This window comes from Montipora capricornis, chromosome 13 (genome assembly GCF_036669925.1).
Source record: "Montipora capricornis isolate CH-2021 chromosome 13, ASM3666992v2, whole genome shotgun sequence".
Classification (NCBI taxonomy): domain Eukaryota; kingdom Metazoa; phylum Cnidaria; class Anthozoa; order Scleractinia; family Acroporidae; genus Montipora; species Montipora capricornis.
This window is the reverse complement of record NC_090895.1, coordinates 26,247,006-26,274,141: the sequence shown is the minus strand read 5'-3', so window position 1 is coordinate 26,274,141 and position 27,136 is coordinate 26,247,006. Positions and strand designations below refer to the sequence as shown.

Sequence of the window (27,136 nt, the reverse complement as noted above, 5' to 3'; positions counted from 1 at the left end):
TCAAAACTGTGCTATCCTGTGAATCATTTGCTCTTTCACCGGAAACAGTGCATTTCGCTTGTGCGTGTCGATCTACCGCCGTCGACAGGAAGCGATTAAAGTCTTTATTCGCGAAGTTAACTCAAATAAATACATTATCATACGGTTTTGCCGTCTTCTTACACTTGACTCGAAAATACCAGCCTGAATTCGTCTTAGATTAGTTAGAAAAAGCACAAATAAAAGCCAAAGCACAACAGCTTACGTTCGAATTCTGCTCGCCGACAACCCAAGTTTGTTGACAAAAAAATTGCCACAAAATGTTTTAAATGGTTTTCTGGCTCTCTATTAATAGCGCTCACGTGCATTTTAAATGGAGTATCGGGAAAGAAAAATTGTCAAGCTGATATTTGTTTCGTATAAACATACCTTTTCAAGTAGCGAAAATTTGTATAAGCACTACAAAACTCTTACTAACCATTGCCCGAAGGAACACCTTTGAGAAGCTGCAAGGAAGCCGCTGATGAATTTTGCACAAAAACCTCTGCCCCTAACACCGGAAAGCCAGACTTGGAAAGTTTTTCAGCGGAAGGCTCATTAAAGAAGAATTTCTAGAGCTTTCCCTCCCGCAGGTCGCCAGAAAGGTGCAAACAAGTTGAGTCATGTCTGAAAAGAGTAAGGTCTAGAAGGTGCAGTCAAATTTTGTTTCTTGTATTGAGCAAACATTTATTCAAAACTTTTCCCTCACTCCCAAATAAGAACTTGCTGTGTCTTGCAATTCTACAGTGAATTACTATTAGGCCAATACGAGAATCAACATCAAAGAGGCACTCCCAGGGGTTTGAGGGAAGAAGATAACATGGCTTATTTGAACTGGGGAACAGAGGAACAATATCAAAATATTTTAGGGAACAAGGGAAGAAAACCAATATTTCAATTTTAGGGATCAAAAGGCTGGGAACATGTTTCAAAGTAATTTGGGGAACAAGGAAACACAAGAAAATATCTAAAGGGAACAAGGGCTCCTCTCCCCAGGAGGCCCTCATCAAATGTTCTGCCTCTATCCAACAGCTCAAACAAGCTATTCCAACAATTTTTGAATGACCAACAGGAAAAGAAGACTCCCTAAGACAAACAAATTATTTATAATAATTATCACTTTAGCATGCAAAACAATGCTCAGATGCTTATGAGCACCCTCATGCCCATGTTTGTAAAAAAGCACCATGAAGTATTCCTTGCGGCTGGTTTAGGCATTGTTTCATCTTTCAACATCGGGCAAAACCAATCAACTCCATTCTCAGAGGGCACTGGGGAAGAGGCTAGAAGAAAAAACTTGGATTAATCCAATTCTTCCAAGGTAATCTTTACAGAATAAGATTGTTGAAGGAACACTTTTGAGTGCCAACCTTAAGCCTTTTAAAACAAGCGCAAACAATACTAATAGTCTTTAAATTCACAAAATGTCAAACAGCACATTTTATTCTCATATTCAATTAGCTTAGGCCGCAATATTCCTTAAAACTATGCAGAACTATTTACCATAAAATGTGGAACATTTCCTGCCTATCTAAATATGCTGCAAAAGGGCTCCAAAAAGCAACCAGTTAAGTTTTTAGATAAAGATACACAATACCTGAAAAATAAATTATTTGATGTGATTAAGACATTGAATGACCAAGCAATAAATAAATGGCAGCAATGTATGTTAGGTTCACAAAAAGGGAAAAAAATATTCCTCAACTGATGTTTCAATATGCATATTTTAAATTAATTTTCTATCAACAACTCAAGAGACTGACTTTTCACTGGCATTGATTTACATTTCCATGATAAGTTTTAAAGGGAATGTGGCAACCACAGTGCCATATGAAATTGGAAATAACTTAAACAAACTCTTTAAACTAACATTTTACAAGGGACACCATTGTTAATGCCCTGCGAAAAACAAAGATTAAATTGAAAAAAGAGTTGGTCTGGAGTTTATCCACAATGGACAGTTAGTGGTTGCATTCACCAATGTAGAGAACAAACACATCAAGTTTCTTCTCAAGCAACCAGGTGTTCAAGGAGCTATTCAATTTCCAAAGAACTATGGTAGTGTGCAATGTTCAGTACCTGGGTGAATTTGGGTACGTGGCCTGAAACTGAAACTTGTGGAGCCAAACAACTTGTTGAGCTTAGTACTTAAACTGGGTAGATAATTATGTCTACAAATATTGTCTATTCAACCAACAGTTTCTCCTAATTTTGTGTACCATTCACTTGTTGGTTTCTTAATTAAAAAAATCGCTAATGCAATTAAGGATTCAAGTCCTTTCAAATCATCAAAGTTACTTTGCGCCACCAGGAACAAACGAAAAAATACAAGCAATGAAGACAAACTGCTCAAAAATGCACGACTCCCTTTGAAACAGCAAAACGGGCCGGGGATCCTGAAGTCACTAAAAAGTGCTGCATGCTACGTGGATGTTTGCAGAACGATCGCAAGTTGTAATCACTGAAAGAAAACTCCACTCCAGATCTGATAGATGATGGTCGTGCAAGACTCGCCAAGCACGTGGAACACCCAACAGGATTGTTTGTTGTTTGGCACAGCAGATGAACGAAAAATTGTTCCCCTCACTATTAAGTTCCAACCCGATAAGACCAATCTTGCCCAAATACAACAACAATTTGGGCAGCAGGCAAGCTCAACACAAGCCATCGAAGTTGGCATAAAGCAGCATAGCGCTTCACCTGAAGTTCGATCATGATGGACACAAACAAGAGCTGAAAAAACTTCATATGGTCAGACGACCAAATGCGATTGACCCAACACTCATTAGAGCGGCTCAGTTATCGGACATCAAAGTGCTGAACAAACCAAGGGATTTCGTCGTAAAAATGTTCACTCAGCAACGTCTTCTTCCTCCACAGAATAAAGTTCAAAGGCGATCCTGGTTTTTAATCACATGCTAGACCAATTCATAAACTGGATAAAGTGGATTGGCAAATTGATTGCCAGAACAATGCGTCATTTCTGTCCCGCTGAGTTCAAAGAAGCGACGGTCAAGAGAGTCACAAGAGAAGGCTGAGCGAATGTCCACCGATCTAACCAATCCGAATGTAAACTAGACGCTCCGTGAGCGTAGACTGGGTTGCCCGTTTGTAAGTGTGATAACAGGAGCGAAACACTGGGACACTCAGTTGGGTGGTAAGTGGATTTTTCTCAGAGTAATGGTGGGTGTGGCAATCCGAAGAAAAAAAGTGAAAGAATGCAATAGGTACTCCTGGTAACTCCTACAATGGAAGAAGAAGGCCAGGGGATTGAATGCGGATGCAGCATATTTCTCACTCATTCTCAGGGCCGCTTGATTCTCTAAGCCCGCTGTGTAGTGAAGTGGTACTTAGTTGCGGGGAGCAAGTAAAAAACCATGAATTTAGGTTTTCTTCATTGTTGAGAGTTTAATTTAGGATACACGAGGAGGCATTAGATTTTAGACGTTGTACAACATATGTAGTTATTTCTTCTATACAGGTAAGCTTGAATTAATTACATTTTTTCTTAGTTTAAAGCTTGGTTGGGCTGGAAGTGAGTTGATTTCGGCGGAGAAGAGGCCATTATCATAAATTATTTTTGTGAATTCAAGTTTGATCAGCGGTTTAGCTTGTGTCCTTAGTATCCAATTTCGCGCGGTTCGAGGACCATGTGAGAGTTTGCCTTCCATGTTGTTTTGTTATTTGGCGGACTTCACAGTTTTACCGTGTCTGAAGAGGCTCAAGCGTGTTCTGTAAGTCAGTTTTCAGAGAACCATTTGTGTGTTATTCGAAGCATTATACTAGCCACACTTTTCCTTTCATTTAGAAACCGTGAAAGGAATTGTTACGTGACAAGTTTGTGATATCTAACAACTGTAATAGGACCGCGGTAAAGTTAATAATTGGGACAGAGTCTGAAGCAGGATTGTGTGGAATCGTCTCAGAAGTGTATTGTAAACCGTTCAAGCTTGAATGTTGTTGAGGAGTTAAGTCTTATGTGGGTGACGGTAATATGAAATAAATCCTTTTAACGCATTTGGAGTTTGGACTTTATTCTGTCATATGGTAATCTCTGTGGTTTTGGCGGGCACAATTTTGTTTGCTGCTCGCAGGCTTCCTCTTGGCCTGATCGAAGATCAACGTTCTGTGCAGTTGCTTGGGTCTTCCATTCTACTGTCAGATTTATCAAAGTACTGTCAGTGTAATGGTTCACTGCTTCTGATTTAAGGTGCTTGTAAGATACTTTTGCAGTCTCTTGATATAAATCTTTTGGAATCCTAGATGAGGGGGACATGGGGGGGCCCTAAACACCGCAACACCGCAAAAAAAATTAACGAACACCGCATCACCGCAAGAAAAGTCGACGAAACACCGTCACCGCAACAACAGATCGTTTTCACTGTCACGCAATAAAAAAAATAAATCAAAAACTATCCAGTGCAAAACGCTAAGAAATTGTTATCTTATAGAAGATAAAGAAATAAGACACTTGTCCAAGTTTTAGGCCTCTGCGTTTCCCCAAAGTTCAGATATTCGTCGAAATGTTTCGCAGAAATTTACAGAGCCCAGTATGAAAACGCCATATTGGTGTACCTCAGTGGTACACCAATATCGGCAGGTTAGTTTTGCAGGTTGCAGGTTGCAGGTTGCAGGTTGCAGGTTGAAATTTACTGTGACTGTTACATGAATAGCTAACCTTAGGCCTAATTAGGCCTAAAGAAACGTTTTTAGGCCTAAGGAGGCCTAAAGAAACGTTTTTAGGCCTAATAGGCCGAAGGTTAGCTATTCATGTAACAGTCACAGTAAATTTCAACCTGCAACCTGCAACCTGCAAAACTAACCTGCCGCACCAATATGGCGGCCGGAAAATAGTGTAAACATCTGGAACTGACTTTGGTTATCTAGGCGACTGATTATCACTACTGAAAAAACAAGCATTTACATAAGCACTTTTCCTAATGCTCTAACTTCTAAAAGGGCTCAAAATCATGAGATAAGTATATATTTTTCAACAAACTTGATCGTAGCTTTGTGTCACGCACCTACATAATCCGGAAATTCAAAATGCTCTGGTTTCCAAACGAAGCACGCTATTGAGCTGTGAAATTGTCAACAGATATAGATATGCCGCCTCTTATGCCTGATGAGGATAAAAACTTTGGTGGATTTTGGAAGGTGATGACGTCACGTGAAAACGATCTATTATTTTTAGCTACATGATTTTAACGTTTACACTTGACATAACACGTTTATACCTAAACAATTTTCCACAAAATAAACACAACTCCTGGTAGCAGCGGTCAAGTTACTTATCAAGTTACGTATTTATCAACGAAAACAGCTTCTCATTGGCAGCTTAAGCGTATTGAAGATTAACTCGACAATGTTGGTCTGTATTTTATTACAAATTAAACACAATGGTACGTGCTTGTCATAAATTATCACGGATTAACGAAGTTTACGTGCTGAATTTAGGTCTGAGAAAGATCAAACAAGAAACCACAACACCGCGAATGATTTCATTTCACCGAACACCGTAGCTTGAGAAACACAAACATCGCACACCGTTGGGTTTACGATCACCGCAACACCGCAAATTGAGATTTTATTCACCGCATCACCGCATTGAAAAAATCATCAACACCGCAACACCGCAAATCCCCATGTCCCCCTCCTAGATCATAGCAGGAGCCCATCTGTGTTTCTGACCATAGATGCCCGAGCATTTACATGATCAGTAATGCTCATGTATCATTTCGTTCATTGCTTCATTCATCGTGGGAACACTTGAATCCACAAATGACCAGCTTCCAAAGACATTGGCTTCATGGCTCAGTTGGTTAGAGCGTCACACTGGTATCGCAAGGTCATGGGTTGAGACCCTGTTGAAGTCCTGAATTTTTCAGGCTTTTCTACGCAATTTCTAGAATTGTTTTCATAACGGCGAGGATCATAACTTCACTTGAGTTTTTACTTAACAGCCTAAGAATTGTTCTCTTGTTGGATGTACATTGTATTTCTGCAGAAAAAAGGAAATGAGAAACCTTTTAGGACTTTTAACTTTTACGGAAGATGAATGCGGGTTCGTCCCAAGTGTTTTTGGTTCGAAAGGAATTTACATAACACACAAAATATGCAAGCAATGGGACCATGAAAAGAGCGAAAAGATATTTTCATATCAACTACTGGGGGACTTTTGAAAGATGTATTTTTCAGCATGTTACGTGCAAACCAAGAAAAAAGAAATCAGAATTCCTTTAGTAAGAGTCTTACCTATGATCCTCTGATAACTACATGTTGTTGATAGAATTTTCATCCTAACACTCTAAAAGAGAAAAAGATATTTAATAACAAAGCTCCAGATTTTATTTTTATGAATAAGTATTCGTTATTGTAAATAAGGTGGGCTTTAGAAATATTTCTTTTATTGTTTTTATAATAATAATAATAATAATAATAATAATAATTATTATTATTATTATTACTTTTATTTTATTTTATTTTATTATTTTGTCAAAGAGGAACTGAAGGTAAAAAAGAAGGATTTTTTGTTTAAACTTTAGACCATACACAATAAAGTTTTCAACTTTTTTCCTGTTATATCCGTCGCTCTTCCACCTAAAATAAGAGTCCTGCCTGGGAATATCTGAGTAAGATGAAAGATACAAAGTAATATGTAAACTTACCTACTCGTGGTGCAGGGCACAGGCAGGGGATGAGGCACCATATGGTGATGCCTTGTAAAATGCTTGTCATTAGACCTCTGAAGTCTCCCATTCTGGTTATGGGAACTTCTAGCTTAGAAAAACAGATTGTCTCCTCAGGTTCTTGGGCAAGTTTGGAAGTTCTTGTTGCATTATGAACATGATCCTTTTTGACAAAGAAATTGATAGAATTTACCAACTTCTAGAAAAAAAATTTTCTTGGTAATTTCAAATTGATTGACAGATGATTATCAAAATCTCTGCTTATTCCAAAACAATTACATTATTGTGTAACATGGTTTAATTTCTCTCCACTGGTTGCAGAGCCTTAGATTTAATCTGCTTTGCTTAAGTCAAATGATGCCATCTAAAAACAATAATAATATTAAAGATAAATGTTTATAATATTTAAGACGAAACTGATGAAACTTGTCAAGGTGGTGCACCAATTTGTCTGCTTTTGAGGACACTGTGGTAGATTGGGATTTTATGAATTTCCAGTTTTGTTCTAGCTGGACTTGTGATCTCTTTGCCAGGTCTTTGCGACACCTTTTTTCAAAATCTCTAGAAGAGTTCTTTCATTTTCATTGTAAAAGGTTCTTGCATGAAAGTTTCATAATATCATTTTAGTTATAGCTAGCATATGGATATTTTAACAGCATCATGGTTCCTGCAAAGACACATTTGTACATTTATGAGAATTTTATATTTACAGTTATTGCTGTAAATAAATATTATATGCTTTGCATGACAGTTTGAATAAATATAAATATTTAAATATCTTTGTTATACTTTATGGATATTTTAACAGCATCATGGTCAGAGTAGTAGACACTAATTACAGTATTCTCTATGATGTCAAATTTTGTTGTTTTTAGGTAAATTTGGTCAAGCATGTTTCCTGATGAGACAAAAGTTGGACTTTGTACAAACTGTGAATAACCTAGAGAGGTCATTAAAGATTTTAGCGGTCTTATGCTATCATCATTTAAGTAGTTGATATTGAAATCACCAAGAATGATGTCGATTGGATAAGTGCCAAGGATATTTTGTAGATGACTTACATACTGTATTATATTTGAGTTGTTCTTTCGGTAAAGAAAAAGAACTGTAAAATTGGGACACATAGTTGTAGATGTATTCAAAATTACTACAAATTTCATTGCATTTACTTGTGGAAAGTATTCATGTTCCTTAGTTTCTATTGATCTTCTGGTACACAGTGCCAAACTTAAAAATCTATCAGTAGGATGATCTTGCCTGTAGAGAGTAAATGGTAGTAGATGAGATTTTATGTCAGTATCATTGCTATGAGGTACAAGTTGTGTTTCTGTCAGTGCAATTAGATCACTGTTCTTTATGTTTGCATCATACTTGATATCTACACTATGTTTTTTGAGTGATCGTATGTTTAATAGACATATAGTGAGCATTGAATTGTCCTTATATTTTTCACTAGTTCCCATGGTTTTTGAGATTTCTCGCAATCTTTCATATTCTTTATGTACCCGAGGATCTGCTTTCACATGTTTGCTGTTAATTTTTCCTAGAATGTGAATACCATTTAAAGAGGTCGCTCGGCTCAGTGCAACATATACCTGACCATAATTGAATGATCTCTGTTTGACCAACTCAAAACTAATGACGAGACTGTTAAGTGACAATCCCTGTACTTTGTGAATGCTAACAGCGTAAGCCAATGTTAAAGGGAATTGCATTCTCTGTATTTCTGGAGAAGAAGGTTTATTTGGATGTATTTTAATTTTTGCTAGGACAGGTTCTACGGGTACAACTCTGTTTTGTCGCACAAAACTGCTAGTACTCTTTTGAATTAAATTGTTGCCAGCTTTGGCATCATCAAATTTTACATAGATAATGGTGGGTTTTTTGTTATTTTGATTTACTTCAATTTTAACAACAGTTCCTAGTTGACCATTTATAAGTCTATCTGCAATATCAATGTTGTTGGTTAACATAACTCTAGCAGATTCCTTTATACAGATATTAGCATCAAGTCCACCAGTTTCAGACCTGGGTCTAGCTAAAATTCTGTTAATATCTTGCTGTGATACATTAGGAGGGTACTGATCTGTGGCTTTAAGGTTCAACAACTGTGCAGGTATTTGGTGCAATTTCATTTCATTGTGTCGATTGACTGGATTATTTTCAGCCCAGATGTGAAGAGCATCTGATGGGTAATTAACATCTGATGGATCTATAGATCTAGATTGGATGCACTTGATATCTTCTTCAGTTTGAGTTGCTGTACGGAACCTATTCAGAAGTTCAGAAAATGGTTGGTCATCCTTCTGCCTCATGATATCAACAAGCTCTATCATTGTGAACAGGTGCCATGGGTGGCACAAGTTAAACACATCATTTTTGTAATTTGCAAAAACAGGTTTCCTGCGTATTGGTGGTAGTTGATACATGTCACCAATAGCAAGAACGCTAATGCCTGCAAACAGGTGAACATTTGATGTGCCAACAATTTCTTTTAGTCTTTGGTGGATATGAAGCAAAGTATTGTTAGCAACCATGGAGATTTCATCTATTATGATCAACTTGAGGTCAGCTAGTAACATTCTCATCTGTGTTTTCTTTTGGTCAGACATTGCAGGTAAATTATCACCTGTTTCTTTAGGAATTGCCAAGGCAGTGTTTATTGTTGTCCCATCTATGTTAATAGCAGCAACTCCAGTAGGTGCCATTAAAAGAACTGTAGGTAATTCAGGATTCATCGGAGGATGTCTAAAGGTCTTTGTGACAGTGTGGTAGATTGTTTGGATCAAGTGACTTTTACCAGCACCTGCTCCACCAGTTATAAATAAATGTATTGGTTTTACTTCTTCAGGTTTTCGACTATTCATGTTTTTCATTTTACTTCTACACCAGGTGAGAATTATATCATAAGCATAGTGCTGTTTTTTGTTCAATGATCTAACACACTCCCGTAGCTTATCATCAGTAATTTCTGTTGGCTGGTTGTATGTTATCATTCCAAGGTTTGAATGATTCTCAGTTTCTGATGATGCAACAAGATGTGTAGGTAATTGTTCATTAAATGATTCGTTTGGTGCTGAATCATCTTGCTCTTCAGATTGTAAATCTGCATTTTCCTGGTCATTTATAGAATCATAGCTGGAGTGGATATTGCCCTGGTTATTTCGAAGAAAATCAAGTGCTTCTGTAACAGCATCAGCATCAGGCTCAAAATTCTCTCTGTTTCGTTCCACTACAGCTTGTACTTCATGCTCATAGAATTTAGAAGCATATGTTTGATCACTCCCTAAAAGACTTGTTTCATCTCTCCATGGGTAGTAAAGCATCAGGAGATGATGAAAATACAGTTCAGGTTCTTTTGCTTTGTTTGGCTTGTGATATCGTATAACAGCTTTTACTTTTCTACACTTCATAACTTCATGGGTGTTCATTAATCTTATTTTGTCTGGAGGTGACGTATCAGGATCACAATTGTGATGTAATTCAATGACATCATCAGTTAAAACCTCAGGTTGTGCATCAGCTGTTTCTTGGCAGTCCTTTTTGTATTCTTTATAATAGTATGCAGCAAACTCTGCCAGACATAGCCTATCTACAGAAGGAATACACTGTGGTCTCAAAGTGTATCGATCAATAATATTTGATTTAAAGATATCAGTACTTTCATTATCCAGTTCATCAAGTTCTTCTGGTGATTTAGCAATGCGTACCCTTTTTTCTGGTAGGTCAGTGCTTACAAAAACTGTTGCAGGGAATATTTTTCGTAACCATAGTTCAGGCATGCATCTGTAAACACATTCTTGTGAACTGACTTCTCTGGTAGAGAGGAAAGCAGCACCAATTCTTTTTAAGCTATCCCTGACACTCAAGTTTTCTTTCTTAGCTTCCTTTGCAGCATTCATAATTGTTATAATTGAATGACTGTGCTTTTGGTAGGTTTTTACAAGCTCATGTAACTCAGGGTCTTGACTCTGATCAGGAAGGCATGCCTGCACATGTTCATCTATGAAATGGATATAAGCTTCCTTGGTGTCATGTGTTAGTTCAGGGCTATCTGATGTCCATATTAAGGCATGTAAGTGAGGAGAGCCTCTCATCTGAAACTCAATGCGGAGTGCATAGTATACTATTTTACCAATTGGGTTTGCATTAGTTAGAAGAATTTCAGTGAAGAATGTTTCAACTCTATATTGAAAGTGCTTAGCAACAACAACAGGATTTACATTCAGCATTGAGCATCTTTCATCATAAGATAAAGCATCCACTTGTTCATTTGTTAGATTTTTGCCTTGTGTTCTTGCAATAATCTGAAAAAGTTCAGGCCACCTAAGGTCAGCACAGGATAATGTCATAAACCATGTTGGTATTCCAAGCTGTTTTACCATAGCTACTACTTCATACATAAATTTTTGCCAATAAGGTGGTGTTCCTGGAATTTGTCTCAAAAATAAATAAGCCTGATCTTGACAAATAAGATTTTGTAAAATTTGCATATTATTTGATCTTATTTGAGAAGCAGTAAGAGGCTGGCCATGCATTTTTTTCAGAGCAATATTGATGCTATCTGATATTTTCTTCTGTTCTATGATGAACTGAGCAAAGAAGAGATATTCAGGATTGGTAGCAAATCTACCACTGTGATGTAAAAGTCTTGCATTGAAGTACTTAACTGGTGACAACTTTATTTCTCGGTTGACAGAGTACCCATACTTTCCTTTTGGAAACAAAATAGGAAATGCTAGTTCTTCACATTGCTTGTCTGCCATGAAGGAAACTGGATGTTTAGTTTCACCAGGTGCAATAGCATAGACTTCGTCTCCTTGAGATGATACATTATCATTTTGCTCAACAATTACAGGATAATCTGGTATTATAGACTGCAAGCAAGTTTCACTTGTTGGTGCTCGATATTCATTTAAAGGATCATCATTTTCTTCATCTGCAGGTGTGCTGACATTCTCACCATTTTCATTGTTTGAAGAAGTGTCATCACTTATACCAGATTCAGTAGAGTGGTTGTCATTATTCAAAGTCGAATCGTCTAAATTAACATCATTTTGTTGCAATGTTTTAAGATGCCTATCTATTTTGTCAATGTCTATACATATATTATCATACAACGGATTGTTCATTTTGAGCCACATCAGAGCATTTAATATTAGTTGAGGTCGCACAGCTTGAAAATAAACATGTCCTCTAAACTCCAATTTTCTCTTTAGTTTCAACATGATTATACCTGACCTTTCAGGTGGACGTGGCAATGTAGTACATGTTTGATCACATTCAACTGGTATATTGCATATTGCTCCTTTAATTTTCCTCTGTTGGCCTTTAGGCATTACCACTATCTTTTCAAAGACTATCCTCTGTGCTATTAATATTTGTTCAAGTTTTTCTAGTACTGAGAGTTCTGGTGGTATTCTATCAACTTCCAGTTTATTACCTACAGCTTGACATGGTACTTGCCCTTTTGAAACTTTTGCATGACATGTTCTACAGATGTATTGTTTGTCATCAAATGACTTTATCTCAGTGAAAAGACGGTGTACACTGTATTTATTTTCTTTAAGTAACATAACTGTTTTTCTATATAGTATTCGATGACAAACTGAACATATGTAATATGGCCCCTCTCTGATCTTATTCTGAAATACTGATATGTAGTGATCCAATTTATGCTGAACATCGTTTGCCTTTTTTTTAGAAATTTTTGCTGCATCACTTAATATGCACTTTATTTTTTGCTTTTTTGTAGGATTCATGCTGCAATATTCTTGTTTTTTTTTGTTTCAGTATTGTGCCTTAATGAGTGGTTCCATTGCATCATAGTTCCGCTTTTTTTGTTTATTTATCAGATCTTTTTCTGCAGGATCTAGTGACTTGTACCATACTGCTCTGTCAGACAAGAGCTTTTCTTTTTCCGCAGGATCTAGTGATTTGTACCTCTCTGCCTTGTCAGACGCGAGTTTTTCTTTTTCTGCAGGATCTAGAGATTTATACCGCTCCGCTCTGTCAGACAAGAGTTGCTCTTTTTTTGCAAGATCTAGTGATTTGTACCACTCTGCTCTGTCAGACAAGAGTTTTTCTTTCTCTGTAGGATCTAATGACTTGTACCAATCTGCTTTGCTAACCAAGTATTTTCGTTTAGCACTCGGTTCCATGTTTGCATAACTTTCTCTTCGTTTTTCGGCAAGTGAATTTTTCTGCCTATTGGATTTGTGTTTCCTTAATACCTTTTGTCTTAAAGTGCTTGACAAATTACTGTAACACTTTATAAATCTGATAATGTATGCTACCTCTAAATTATTAGTTGTATTGATTTTTGTAACAGTATTAGCAAGGGCTTGAAGAAGGAAGTTGCTGTCATTGACAGTTTGAAATTCATCTAAAGTTCCATCACTATGGAATATTATTAAGTAGTATTTGATGCTTTTAGTCTTAGAATTGTGCTGAAATATGCAACTTGCACAGTAATTTGAAAACCATATTATAAATCCAGTATTGCCTCTTGTGTTATCCAAAATAAAGTTCTGGAAGTGTTTGCTACTGCTGGATGCACAACTAAATATGCCTTCTTTTTGTGCTGTAAAGACAACATCAATAGTTGCATCATATATTTGAAGTTTGTTTGGAAATTTGCGTAAACAAAGATTTTCATCAGGACATGAAAATTGTTCCTCGTAAAACTCATTTCCATGGTCAATAATTGCTTCTAGAGTTTGTGAATTCCAGTAACTGCATGCCTTAACCACTGAAAAACAAATGCTATAAAATGATAAAGCACAACAGGGTCGTATAAAAGACTCATTGCTTCTTGTTGAAATATCTGCCATTTCTCCACCATCATCAGCAAGTTCTGATTGAGAGATTTCACTGTTCTCACCAACTAAGTGATTGTCGTCCTTTTCTAGTCTTGTTATGTGAACACCTATCAGCTCAAACAATGCATTTGAATTTTCATACAGGGTTTGCAAATAACATGTGACATCCTGTATACTTTGTGCTTCTAATAATACACATGTTCCTTGAGAATGGGGCATACCAAATGCATCCCTAGCATGTGAATCAAATATTTTAAATTTACCACCTGGAGTACAGTACATAGAAACAGTACTACATTCAATTGTTAAAAGAAAGGATTGATAGTTTTGCCTTACTAATGTTAGCAAAGCATCAACCAAAGGCATACAGAAACTCAAACCATGTATAATGGATCTACCATTTATAGTACCACTATAGCTTGAACTGTATTGAAGCTGATAATCTGTATTAAACACATTGAGCACATCTGGTAACTCAGTTAACAACAGGAAAGTTTGTCCGGATAGTCTAGATAACCCAGAATACAATTCATTACCAATGTTCATGATGTTGATCAAGTCCACTGATGAGATAATATTATTCCTGTAATTATAGATAAGTGAAGTAAGAGACATTGCTACACACTGAGTGCCTGCATTCTCGCCGAACAATTCCACATTGCCTTGACTATAAGGCGCTTGAATAGTTTTGGTATGATCAATGGGCCCAGGGTTTTTCTCTATATCATTTGACAGCTTTAACTCTGTATGATTCATCCTATGGTTAACGTTCTTATAAACAGATCTTACTGAAGTATAGTTACATCTAGGTTTCACTCTTCCACGGCGAGTTTTAGGTTTTTTCCTTCGATTTGCTGTCCACCACGTCCTTTGTGTACTCCTCTTCTTAGTAGCAGACCTTAGTCTCACATACAAATAGCCTAACTTACGATTAAGTACACTCAATTTCGTAAATAAATGCATGGCAGAAGATTTCGGTACGTTCTTTTTAATATATTTTCGAACTAATTTCCTGAAAGATCTGCTCTTATGCAAGGCTCGTGATAGCTGTTTCACTGGAATTCTGCTTGGTTCTCGGTCCCTTTGTTGACGCCCTCCTATACATTTACAATAAACAAACTTAGCATAACGAGATCGAAGTTGCAAGTCATTTACTGATTCTTTATTATCAATATCGACAACAACAGATGGCTGTGCGGCATTCTCAAATATGTTCTCCTGTAAGGCTCGCGTCAGCTGTTTCACTGAAATTCTGCTTGGTTCTCCATCCTTTTGAACAACGTGACGACGCCCTTTTAAACATTTACAATAAACGAACTTAGCATAACGAGATCGAAGTTGCAAGTCATTTATTGATTCTTCATTATCAACATCGACAACAACAGACAGCTGTGTGCCTTTCTCAAATAGGTCACAGTCATTGAATGCATTCAAAATAGGTTCCTCCAAACATAAAACGCTGCACCAAGCATGGTACAAAATGCTGACAACATTAGTGAGGATGATTCCAAACGATACAAATAGTTGAATATGAAATAGCATTACAGCTCGAAATACACAGAAATTCAGTAATAGCAGAAAACAAACAGCCATAATAATACAAATGGATAGAAAATTCACCTTCTTTTTAAGAATTTTAACTAAATGCATCCGGCTCAGCATACTATCTTTCTGCGACTCGATGGCATCAGTACTGACTTTGTGCTCACCAACTTTCTTCTCTTGGAGGCTTTCACAGTTCTGGGCTTTTCTTGTTTGGTATTTGGTTTCAAAGCAGTTCATATCAGTGTAGTTCATATCATGATTCTCATATATTTGGTCATTTAGTACACATTTGTTCTCAATACAGCTTTCTCTCAGTTCGCGGACCGACCCGGGCCAAAACATTCGCTCAATGACATCTTTTAGTGTGGGGCTACCGCGAACGGCGTGTGCATAAGTGAGCGGTTTGAGCGTTCCCAGCAAGAAACTCAATACAACAAAAAGCCACATGGCGACAAAACACGCAATGTCCACTAACTCTGGTCTACGGCAACTAACTTCACCACAATTTGATCGCGCAGGAGTGACAATGAAATGGTTCTTCTCAATCATGTGATTCTGCCTGTCAACAAGGCATTATGCTGACGATCGAAATCCTCCAATCATGATCAGCAATTTTATTTCGCATGTCAAGTGGTTGCTGACACCGCAAATGTTCGCCATTCCGCAAACATAGCTGGTCACGTTCTCGAGATGATACACATAAAGCGTGACAACAGATTCTGAAGGAACAGAAATGGATTGTTTTAACTCTGTACTGCCGAAAAGCAAAGCTAACAGCTCATAAACATTATCGAAAAATGATTTCATAATTCATAGCCAAATCACCACGGCAAAAAACAACCTCGCATGTCGCATACTCGTAACGGTTTTCTAATGATTGACAGATTTCTTTCTTTATGAGGCAATCATGGAAAGGGCCCGAACGCACTGGGCAAAGTGTTGTTTATTTTGAGACAAGTGCGACCGGTGATTATTTTGTAAAGGCTTACCAAACTTTCGAGATGCCGTCGTCCTGCCTGGAAGCAGGACAAAATTTTGTCAGAGGTGAAATCCGACAGCTTTGTCAATTTACATGCCATGATTATGATGATTTGAAGGAAAATGTTTAATCTCTATTTTTAGTCGGAGTATTTGGTGTTTATTTTGGTGTGATTGGCACTTGTGGTTAACAAATATTTTACTGTGCCTCAGACTCTCAATGCTTCCACGGTTGAAAAATTGAGCCAAATTTTGTGACATTTTTGGAAGGGTCAAACAAATTTTGTCAGTCCAGTGCGTCCGAAACCAAACCCCAAAAGCGGCAAAGATCTGAGGTACCTTCCCGTGTGCGCACTAAATAAATTAACGAAACTTTTAAGACGTGTAAACAAATATTACACATATGCAAATTAGTTAACCTTGGATAATACGCAGAGCTATTTAGAACGGGCAGAAAAATCTTCAGCCAAAAGTAATTTTATTGAAACAAACAACATATTTGCTATTAGAGAGAAGAAAAAACTTCCCATTTCATTGCGTGCGTGCAAACAAGCTGCCAACACGCGTGTCAAAACCGCGAGTACATAAATTTCCCACCAGTGTTCAGCATCAAACCCTTTGCTGAAAAACCCTTTACTTGAATTATCAAGCGAAATATAGCAACAAGCATTCTTTCAAATAAATTTTGACTAACAATAATTAATAAAATTTTATTTCAGTGTTGTACAAAACACCACACTTATTACAATATTAGAACTACGGGCTCACTTTTATTACGGCTCGACGGGCGAAAGACTGTTGTCGAAGTCCATTACTCGTCGGGTTCCTGAGAAACGTATGTATTTTGACTTCAGGGTGAACTATTTACACAATCGCGAACCATTTAATTGAAAATCTAAACATCTATGAGATACAAAAAACAGACTTGCGAATTATCGCAAATCACAATGCTGACAAGCACAAAAGTAGAAGAAATGGTCAAATAATTATGAAGTTTGTTACTATCTCATCACACTCAAATTTCGCAAAAACGTGACTTTCATGTAAACAATCTTCGCACTAGCAAGTCGCAGCAATAAATTGGATTAACAACCAAGGTTGTTAAAGAAATATTGTTGGCTTCCCAAATAAACTTCATTTCTTGGCTTTACTCTACAATGACAAAACGCTTAACACAGGAATTTTTAGTTATTGTCTAAAATCTTTCTCAATTCGGAGAAATCGACCCGTCCGCGAATATTTTACGATTTTTTTTCAATGGGATGTCAAACGGCCAAGTGGATGTTATGCATAATCGGGCGATCAAGTTGCGCGTGTGATCCGTTATAAATATTTTTTCACAAAATGTTTCCGAACCGTTAGTATCACCACAGAAGACAAGAACATCATTCTAAATGCTTATTCTACGCAAAAAGTAGGTTCTGGAGGTAATTTTGAGAGTGGAATCAAGGTTACGCGGCAAACGGCAAATACAAACTCACGATTTAATTCAGTTAACACCAGAAAGACACTAATCTCATTATGACAAGAAAATGCTTTACTATTGCCATAAAAACTATCCAGTTAAGCTCGCATATCATAAAACATGATGAATTCATAAAGGCCACCTTTTCCAGCGAACAATTTTTTTAAACAAACAACATATTTGCTATTAGAGGCAAAACCCCCTTCTATTTCATTACGTGCGTGAAGAGAAGAAACTCAATCGTGTCAAATATGCGGTAGCCTCGCAGCTCCTACAATATGCGCAATCTTGCAACAAACTAAATTTCAGGATCAAACCGTTTCCATGAAGAACCACCTAAGGTGTTCGATTCGTTCTCTGTCTTTGTAGAACCCTAAGTTACCAGAGAATTTTCCATTTGGTTTCAGTGTTCTACATAACAGCACACTTGGTGAATATTATTTTAGAAATAAAGCAAAGCTCACTTTGATTTCGCCTCGACGGGCGATAGCTTGTTGTCGAAGTCCATTACTCGTCGCTTTTGAGATCCCAGGTGTTGGGTTTTCATCGCCTGCCTAGTTTATCCAACTGACTTTCCATTATTGAGCTCCATAAGGGTATATTTTGTTTAAGGATCCACTAAAACGCCATTCGCGTTTCATGACTTTCGACGCCATTACAGGCTAAGTTAAGGATTCTCCTGTGTCCACCAGAGAAATCTACCCATTTCCACTACCCTCTCGATCCTAAGAAAATACGCGCAGAAGGCTCTATGCACAAAGGCACCACTCACCCGGGGAGTAACAGGCAAGACTTTTACCGACACGGAAAAAAATACTAAAACGGAAATCTACCTATTTTCCGACTGGGTTCCCATAGGGCAACCCAGTAACAATTGGCGTGACGTCGAATAGCACAAGGATAGCACAGTTTTTCCCGCTCGCTGAATTCTCATTGGTCAGTTTAAATTTCAGTAGCTCTCGCCGTATGCAAGGCGGGGGTACACCCAGAGCAAATTGGTCAACATGACTAGGACCACTATATGAGTGCCTACACGAAGTAGTTATCATATAGAGGCGTCGCTGTATTGAACTTTTATTCAGATTTCTTCCCAGATTTCGGAAAGGGCTTTGTCGAGCCGTAAAACGCCATTAAACGTGCTACAGTTTGGCTTTCACCTTACAGATTGAAAGAAGATACACCTCTCCTTTGATTCTACTGATAACGTGAGCCAAAAAGAATTCATGTGGGCTTGTATTTGGCTTCGAGTGGCAGGTACTGTTATCTTGTTTTTCCTTCGTAGTAGTAGTACAGTGAAAACAAGGAAAACGATAATTCGCTGAGATTATATCCGTGATGTGGCTCTGTAAAAGTCACGGGTACCCAAAGCTGGGGAGCTGAGAAAACAGATGCATTTGCATGGAGAAAAACAACTGTATCTTCAAAAAATATTAGCGCGCGAGTTATAAACAAAATCTGCTTGCCTTGCCTTATTTCTGTGGTTTTCTTCTCATGTGGAGGGTGTAAGCTGCAGGTTACGGGTAATTGTTTCACCATAGATGAAACAAGCCAAACCTTTACTAATGCTAACATTAGGGCTGAAAGTAATGTTTAAGCCTAAGGTTAGCATTTTGTAAAGGTTTGGGTTGTTTCAGTTATGGTAAATTATATAATAACCAAATAAATGCTGCTCGCGCTCTGATTGGTCGATCAGCTATGTTTTATTGTTCCAGTAAACTCATGGAAAAATTGCACGTCTTTTGGATCACTATATAAAAGCAATAGACCACAGGTTTCTATGGTTTATAGGCATGATAAACCACTTGGGATGTTGGACGAACACTCAAAGAATTCTTAAATCACTCGCCTGCGGCTGGTGATTTACGAATTCTTGTCGTGTTCTACCAACATCCCGCGTGGTTTGTCAGCCTTTATAGTTCACCACTAAATTTTCTCCGATTCTCATTGGTTTAAATTGATCATGTGACGCGATAGTGTTCGTCCGCGGAGAGACACTATCAGCCCATAGTGCCCGTCCGAGGAAAATACCCGGATGGATAGTAGTCGTCCGCTGAAAATACCTCTGTAAACAAGCGGCCTTATGGAAAATAAACAATCAAAATTGTATTAAGAGTGTTGTGTTTGTTTTCTTTTTCAAATTTTACATTGGCTGACACGGCTTTCGTCTAATAAAGTTAATAATTCAACATGATTTTTGAGCTGACGCGCGGAAGAAAATTTAGTAGTGAACAATAAAGACAATAGAGTGTTTATGTCTCGGAACTATCGGTCTGATAGTTGCCCCTTGGAAATTTGATGTTCTTAAAACTAGCATATTTGTTTTAAGAAAATCAAATTTGCGCAGGGCAACTATCAGTTGATAGTTCCTCAACAGAAACACTCTATTGTAAATAAACCATAGAAACTTGTGGTCTAAAATGCTTAAATAATACACTGCAACCTGCAACCTGCACTCTTTCCGCCCTGCTTTACACCCTCCTCTTCTCATGTGGGTTTTTCTTCCTCCTTCGATTTTCACAGGGTCCTTCGTGTTTTCTAAGGAAGCACTTGGCAGATTTAACTAAAATTAATCCTTTTTTGGGGGTAAGTTGAACTCTCTCAGATCCTTGTACTTCCTTCCTAAGGCTTTTGCATTCACATTATTCTTCCACCTATCACTAAGGTAATTTTAATATGGGTACCTGTGCTAAAACAAATGTATGTGTGCTCCACATTATGTTTAAGTCCTTGTTTGTTCCAGAAACACGCCATCCCTTCAAGCCCTCATCGTCATTTTGAATACTTAATGCACCTGTCACTGTAAATCACCCCCTCCCCCAACCAGAGAAAGCAGTGACTTGGACAAAAGAACAAGAGAAAGTGAGGTAATGTTCCCGGCTCAGGGTGCAATATTTCCATTCCAATGTCCCCATTTGTGCCCGCCTACCTAGACATGAATTTTGTCAAACAGTCAGCAAGGTTTCCATTCAGTGACTTCAGTGTATTTTTGGGCGGCAAGCAAAAAGTAAGGATAAAACAGATTAACAAGCAACAAGTTAAACTCGCATTTCTTTCCATCATTTCAGTCTCTGTCTGGTGTGGTCCCGGTCTCAGTGTGACACAGTTGTAGACTCCAATCCTGCAGCAGAGAAATTTCCTGCTTTGGATCTTATCCAAGACCCAGCATCCTGTCGAATGTCAGGTTTTGTCCCCACTTTTCCTGGGTTTAGGGGGTGGGGGTGGTGGGGATTAACATTGACTGTATAGAAATATTTTTCTTGAAACTGTGTATGATTCACCATTGACAATTTTACTAAGTGTATGAAATTCATGATATCTTTCCAAATTTTATTTCTTTTTTCACCTCTTAAGGACGTTCGCGCTAATTTTATTGTTTGTGCGCAACTTTACTGCGCAAGTAACACGACTGTAAAATGTCACGCATTACTTCGAGCATTAGTGAAGTTGAGGTTTTAAAACCTTTGCAAACACCGTGGACGATAAGTCTTGCACAGCGTTGGATCAGAGAAGATCGCGATCAGTCAAAATTGATTTAAAATATTTATGGAAGTCAAGTAGACTACTGCACGACTGATATTCGCGAGATTTTATCAGTCGTGCACTAGTCTACTTGACTTTCATAAATATTTTTCAAGCATCAGCTAAAATAACATAGCGACAAAAACGCCGAGGAAAAAATTCCAGGTGGGCAAAAGAATGGCACATTTATTTCCGAATGATCATGAAACTTCAAAGAGAAGTGAGCGGGAGGATGGAAAAGCTCTGGAATAGGCAGCTGATCGAGAAGACTAGTGGCTGAAAGTTTGGAAAACTCGTAGACGAACCGTTGCGTAAATTTAATGGGGCTGTTTCTTTGTAATGTTTTTATTACCCTACGAACTTAAGTTCAAAGTGAATGCATGTTTTTAAAGTTCTTTTCCTTTACTTTCGTGAAAATTGAGCAGTATTTTTGTCCTCGTACGGACCTGCGTGGAAACAATCAGCGATTAAATTTCACAAAAAACGAACTCCAGAGGATGAGCATGACGGCAATGGAGAGATATTATACAAAACACCAACAAAATGAAGATGACCCTTGCTTAAAACTTCGTTGCTATGCTCGAGAAAGGTTTTTTGTTTTTTCGGTAAAAGCCTTTCGTCTCTTCAACAATCGATCCTCTCTTGGGTTCCAGTCCTTGCCCGACAGGTCACGCAAAAGCGTGACAAACGAAATTTTCCAAGAGCTTTGCAAAATCACATCGATTTTACTCGTTCAGATCATCAGTGACCCCTATCTTTTAATCATGAATCACTTACTTTACTTACTACCTACAAAATATGATGAAATGAAAAAATTCTCACCGTAAGAAGTTATCTTTTTTTAACATTTTCTTTCCTCGTGCCATCAAATTCCGGTAGTGGTTGCAACGGATAGAGCTTACGAAAACACCCGTCGAGGATGAACTCTACTGTTTACCACTTCCTAGCGGCATACAATTATCTAAAAATCTCACTCCTAAAGACCTATGCACGGAAACTTTCACTCCAACAGTTTATTTTTATGATTTTCGATGGATGAGCAGATGAGCCTACATCTCGTGATTATGACCGATTTCTCGAAATTAAGGCATTTTTCCACTGCCATTTTCTCCGAAACGAAGTCGGTGACCCCCATTTTTTTTTCATTTTTGGAGTAAGTACTTTATGACCTAACTCTAGGCGAGAAATGAAGAAAATCTCACCGTAGGAAGATTTGGCGCGAACATCCTTAAGGGCCCACTGACGTATTTTTTGGGGTGCGTTGCTAAGGATGTAATGGTTAAGTAATTTGAGAGAGTTTGGCATTATTTTGGTCAGTTTCCAACTTTTGCAAGCCAGTGACCCTAAATATGACGTCATCATACCACGCCCATGGTCACGTGACCAATAAAAAAACTCTAAATTTGTCTCCGTGCTACGCAATTTGGGTATTTAATCGATGGTTTGATAATTTGTCTTCGTTTTTGCATCCAGCCAAGCATGGTTTTCGTTTTATTTGAAAAATGATCTTTTTAAAGACATAAACGATACTGAACTACCCATAACTTTTCAAAAAAGATGATTTGAAAAAATCAATGCTTATCTATATTCTGTATTTGGGGGTGAAACGTGCCCTTTAAAAAAAAAAAATTGATTCAATTTAAAACCGCCGGAAATTTAGCTTTTTTCTCAAACTGGAAGTCAGTTCGTTTACGCATACGCTGTTGATCTGAGAACAAGCGCGAGGAAGGGCGAGGAAAAACCTTCGATGGAAACAACAGTTTGTGCGGTGACTTTTGCTTGTGAGTGGGTTTTCTTGTCAGCTCATGATATGCTGACATCAGTTACCAGAAGTACATTTCACTTCTTAGCAACGCGCGAAAAATCCGTCTGTGGGCCCTTAACTGTGATGATTTTACAAGCTACCCATATGAACATTTAGTTTTTCTGTTATCTTCTCATTGAGCTTCGTCTGTTTTCCATTAATTTATACACAGAGCATTAACCATATTTCAGTAATGTTGCTTGGCCTCTCGAGTGCTGTGTATTAATAATTATTTGTTGCTTGACTTCAGGGGAAAGAAATTCCTTTTTTGTGCTTTCCTGAAGAGCGATTTTGATCTTGAGGCTATTCCACGATGATCAGTTAGCAATTTAAGCAACTTGAATGGGAAGGAAGCCCTCCAAGTGTTCAGGTAACAAAATGGAGTAATAAGACATGTATTCTATACATGATAGTGTGGAAGAGTCCTAGAGTCATTGGGTTCTGGTGTAGTACCAAGAACAGAGCAAACACTGGTTTTACCCTTCGTACTGTAGGATTGACCTCAAGTGATTGTTTTGCATGCAGTATGCAAACTGTGATATGTAAAGTAAATTTTATGCTTTCTTTTGTGTTGTTTGAAGGACACCACTTTCCATTGATTCATTTTCAATGATCACTAGAAGTAATTCACTTTGCTTTTATGTTTCATCTGTCACCTACATATTGGTACAAAATTTTTTGTAGCCATGTTACAAACCATAAGTTTACTGAAATTTTCAGAAAGAGAAAGGACAATTAGCTACCCACACTTCCCATGGCCTTAAATTAGCACCCATTGATTGCTACACTTGTTGGGTGCTATTTCTGGCAGATGTGATTTCTAATAAACCATGCGCATTTTCCATATTTATATGGCCAGCAGTTTGAGATATGGCATCTGGTTCAGTGGCCTCTGCCTCAACCAAAGAGAGCACTAACTATGCATGTCGAGCGGTGCCGTTTTCTTGTGGATGTTGGGACACATGTCCTTTGAGAAACCTTTGACAGGAATCTACACAGTACAGCCAGTCTGCAGTCAGTTTTATCATAGTTAGTAGAGGGGACTGGTTATGAAACCCGGCAAACTGCAAAGGGGCGCTCTTTGTTTTGGATTTGATGTGAACCGTACCATCACGTGATCACCACTGTGCACGTTGTTTTCAATCTAACATGGCAGACCAATGGTGATTTCTCGCTAAGGACAATTTTAAAGCGATTTTTAACCTTTAAGTTAAAAATAAGCAGTGAAGTGATAGAAGAGAAGCCTACTGCCAAAGACAAGAAGTAAGTACGAAATATCTCTTTGAATCTATAGATCCCAAGAAAATTTAGCTGAAGAACAAGTAACAACTAGGCCTGAGCATCTTTCAAACATTCCATAATAAACAAGTGAAAAAACTGACATAATATATCATTCATATGGATAATTATCTTTCCTGAAGCCTTCTTTATCAGACTTGTGATACCAGGTTTTGTGTACAACGTGTTAAACATGTTTGTCTTGTTTTCGGTCATTATAAGCGAGTTCTAAGCTTACAAACGTGATGATTAAGACCGTCCAGAATGAATCTCTCGCAGACTAAATGGAATTACTTAGAACAATGGAGGAGACCAAAGACCAAGATTGTTCCTGACAGAAAAAGAATTCAAACATTTATCACCTAGATCCATTTGTTGATGGCGAAGGAATACTCATAGTCGGTGGTCACCTTCGTCACTCTCCTCTCAGTTTTCCTGAGAAACATCCAGCCTTACTTGTGAAGGGGCATCTCCCTTCTCAGCTTGTTGTCAGCCCCATCACGATAAAGCATACCATCATGTCGACAGATTACGCATGGAGCATGCGCGTACGCATGGCTGGTTACTGGATCGTGGTGGACACGGACTGGTATCGAAAGTCATATTTACCGGTACCTGTTGTGTGATCCGTAAGAAGCTTAGAAGGGTAAGACTTACCCAGCACGTGGCAGACCTTCCCTCAGACAGGAATGCAACCCCACCTCCCTTCACTAATGTTGGATGTGATGTCTTAACTTTGGACCATGGGCGATCCAAAACCTGGAAAGTTAGAGTAGGCGCTGCTAACAATAAATGTTGGTTTTCTCCTGCCTCAGTAGTCGCACCATACACAGAGAAGTCCTGGAATCAATGAACACAAGTTCATTTATTTGTGCACTCGGCTGATTCTTGTCTATCCGTGGGCCCACTGCTAGAATAAGGTGTGATTGTGGCTCAAAACTTTATCGGTGCCAAATCTGTGTTTGAACAAGCACTTAAAGGCTTGTTGTAAAATACGCAACCACAATGCATCGCAACACAATATGCGCAATATATCACGATGTCAATCTGTAAAATAATGCAATGTACACAATATATGCAAAACAGGGGCTAACTTGCAAAACCTCAAACAGCGCATGCTCACCGTTCCCACAAGGTTTTTCTTGTAAACACCTGCAAAATGGATGTCTTTTGCAGTAAGTGTTTCCAAAAAATCGCCTTTCATCTTTGACCATCCTCTGTTGTATGCTGCACTGAATTATTATAGACTCTGTTTTAATGTTCTTTTGATAACCGTTTCATCATCAAAACCAGATAGTTCCACAAATGCGGAACAGTCAAGATTGTAAGTATAATGTACTTACGATCTTGACTTTTTAATGTTTCCCTGAAAGTTTCCGTGATGGTGATGGTTTACATTTGAGGTCGCCATCTTATGTTGCGTGTGTTTTCCTACATCTCTTACCGTGTATACTCTATAGAGTTGTTTGCGTTAAAATAAATGTGTCATGTCTAAAGAATTGTTAAGTAGTACGTCATCTGCCTGGGGTGGGCGAGATGATTACTTCGTCCTGCCAAAAGGATTCCTATAAATTCCCTGAAATCTAGCGGTGACGAATCCTCAAATCTATTAGCTAAGCTGAAGTACTCTGAATTGTTTATTGATGTTGCTCGGGAGGAAATCCAAAAGACGGTTTGAACTGATAGTGTGTTCTATGATTTCAACACGAATGCAGGAAAATTAGAGGCAGTAATTCAGTTCTGTCTTAGAAGAAAGAATACACTATTTTGTGAACCTTACTTTAATAGTCATAAAATGATAAATTACGTGTGGTTTCTGTGTTCTGGTACATCAATACTCAACAGGAACAAGTCCATCAAGTTCAAATGGTATTAAAAAAAAATACAAAAACACTGGAGGCCTTAAGCAAAACTACGAAAGTTTCTTTCCCGTTTGAGTACCACTTCACGTTAGTTTTTCCCTCCTTTGTTGTTTTTCTTGATCTTTAATAATTTTTGTCCTTTCTCTTGTTACCTACCTCATTTGTACATTTTTTTTGTTTTTTTTTTGCCATGTCGTTTTCACCAAACAGTACAATATTAAAGAAGGTTATTAAGTGAGTCATCATGCATTGGTTGTATCAATTCGCCCTGACCCACGACATAAATGGTGGTTTAATTGTATTTGGCCTGTCTGAGATCAAAACTCAGCCTCGGGCCTGGGTACGTGGTTTCACTTTGAAAACCTTGAAAACTACCCTGAAATCTGCTTTGTATCCATTACGAACTTGCCTACAGGGTGCTTTCCTACGCTTTCACTCGTCCATGCCCTCCTTCCTGTCGTGTAGGTTTGGAGTCGAAGTGAGTATGACAGGTTTCCAGTCAGTCCCTTAGTGTGAAGGGTTCATGGGCACATGAACCTGGGCGTTAAGAGTTATGGCAAGGGATCTAATGGGATTATACACACCGACCAGACTCTAAAAAAATGACCCATTCTAAATCAGTTCTAGAACTACATATTGCTATAGCAATAAGATAAACGAACGTTTAGACCTAATCACTGAAATGGGCACTTAGACTTAATCTGTAAAATAAGAGCTTAACCTAGGGGACTCGTGGTGGGTATATCCATGAGATCTTTCCCAAATTAATGGTACTTCTGAGCACTGGGTTGATTCGTACCTCTTCTCCCACCCACAACATCTAATCCCGTGGCTCTTCTTTAGAAAAGGGATTTTAAAAGCACACTTCCTATTTGAGCTTAGGTAAACAGACGACTGATTAACGGTGTTGATGCTGTTATATTGCATGGTTTTTTACATCTTGAACTGACCCACTTCTTATCAATTTTCTTTTCTTGCACACAGTGAGAGAAGATGTCAAAAAAGCCAGAGCAAGGTCAAAGGCCAGTATGGAGGTCGTCAAAGACGTGGAAAGGAATTATTTCAGGGGAAGAAAATTGGAAAACAACAACATTCTGGTAAAAATGTTTCTGGTTTCTGGTACATAATAGAAGTATATTTTGATAACAATCATAGTG

General features: G+C 38.0%; 3 protein-coding genes and 2 long non-coding RNA genes across 12 annotated transcripts in view; 3 read left to right on the top strand and 2 right to left on the bottom strand.

Moving 5' to 3' along the window:
* Nucleotides 1-27,136, top strand: part of LOC138028224 (ATP-binding cassette sub-family G member 4-like) — a 68,141-nt gene that overhangs the window by 18,328 nt on the left and 22,677 nt on the right. The window lies entirely within an intron of this gene.
* Nucleotides 1,308-4,041, top strand: LOC138028227 (uncharacterized). The gene is made up of 2 exons (XR_011127587.1): nucleotides 1,308-3,752; nucleotides 3,827-4,041. It is a non-coding gene; the product is annotated as an uncharacterized lncRNA (long non-coding RNA).
* On the bottom strand, nucleotides 6,325-12,496 carry LOC138028220 (uncharacterized). The gene has a single exon (XM_068875670.1). It carries the CDS (start codon nucleotides 12,467-12,469, stop codon nucleotides 7,478-7,480), a length of 4,992 nt encoding a protein of 1,663 aa, XP_068731771.1. The 5' UTR covers nucleotides 12,470-12,496; the 3' UTR covers nucleotides 6,325-7,477.
* On the bottom strand, nucleotides 6,325-18,411 carry LOC138028226 (uncharacterized). Of its 2 annotated transcripts, none has more exons than XR_011127586.1 (2): nucleotides 17,981-18,411; nucleotides 6,325-6,906 (listed from the first exon to the last, which is right to left on the bottom strand). It is a non-coding gene; the product is annotated as an uncharacterized lncRNA (long non-coding RNA). The 2 variants fall into 2 exon arrangements; XR_011127585.1 differs by having other exon boundaries at nucleotides 6,325-6,870.
* The window catches only part of LOC138028222 (uncharacterized), a 77,045-nt gene continuing 68,482 nt past the window's right edge, over nucleotides 18,574-27,136 (top strand). Inside the window, exons 1-3 of one of the 7 annotated variants that reach the window (XM_068875673.1) lie at nucleotides 18,574-18,770; nucleotides 20,257-20,697; nucleotides 23,090-23,209. The gene's annotated coding sequence lies outside the window, so the exon portion shown is untranslated. Of the gene's footprint in view, nucleotides 18,771-19,748; nucleotides 20,698-23,089; nucleotides 23,210-27,136 lie in introns of those variants that run through there. The other 6 variants (XM_068875674.1, XM_068875678.1, XM_068875679.1 and 3 more) reach the window with 6 other exon arrangements.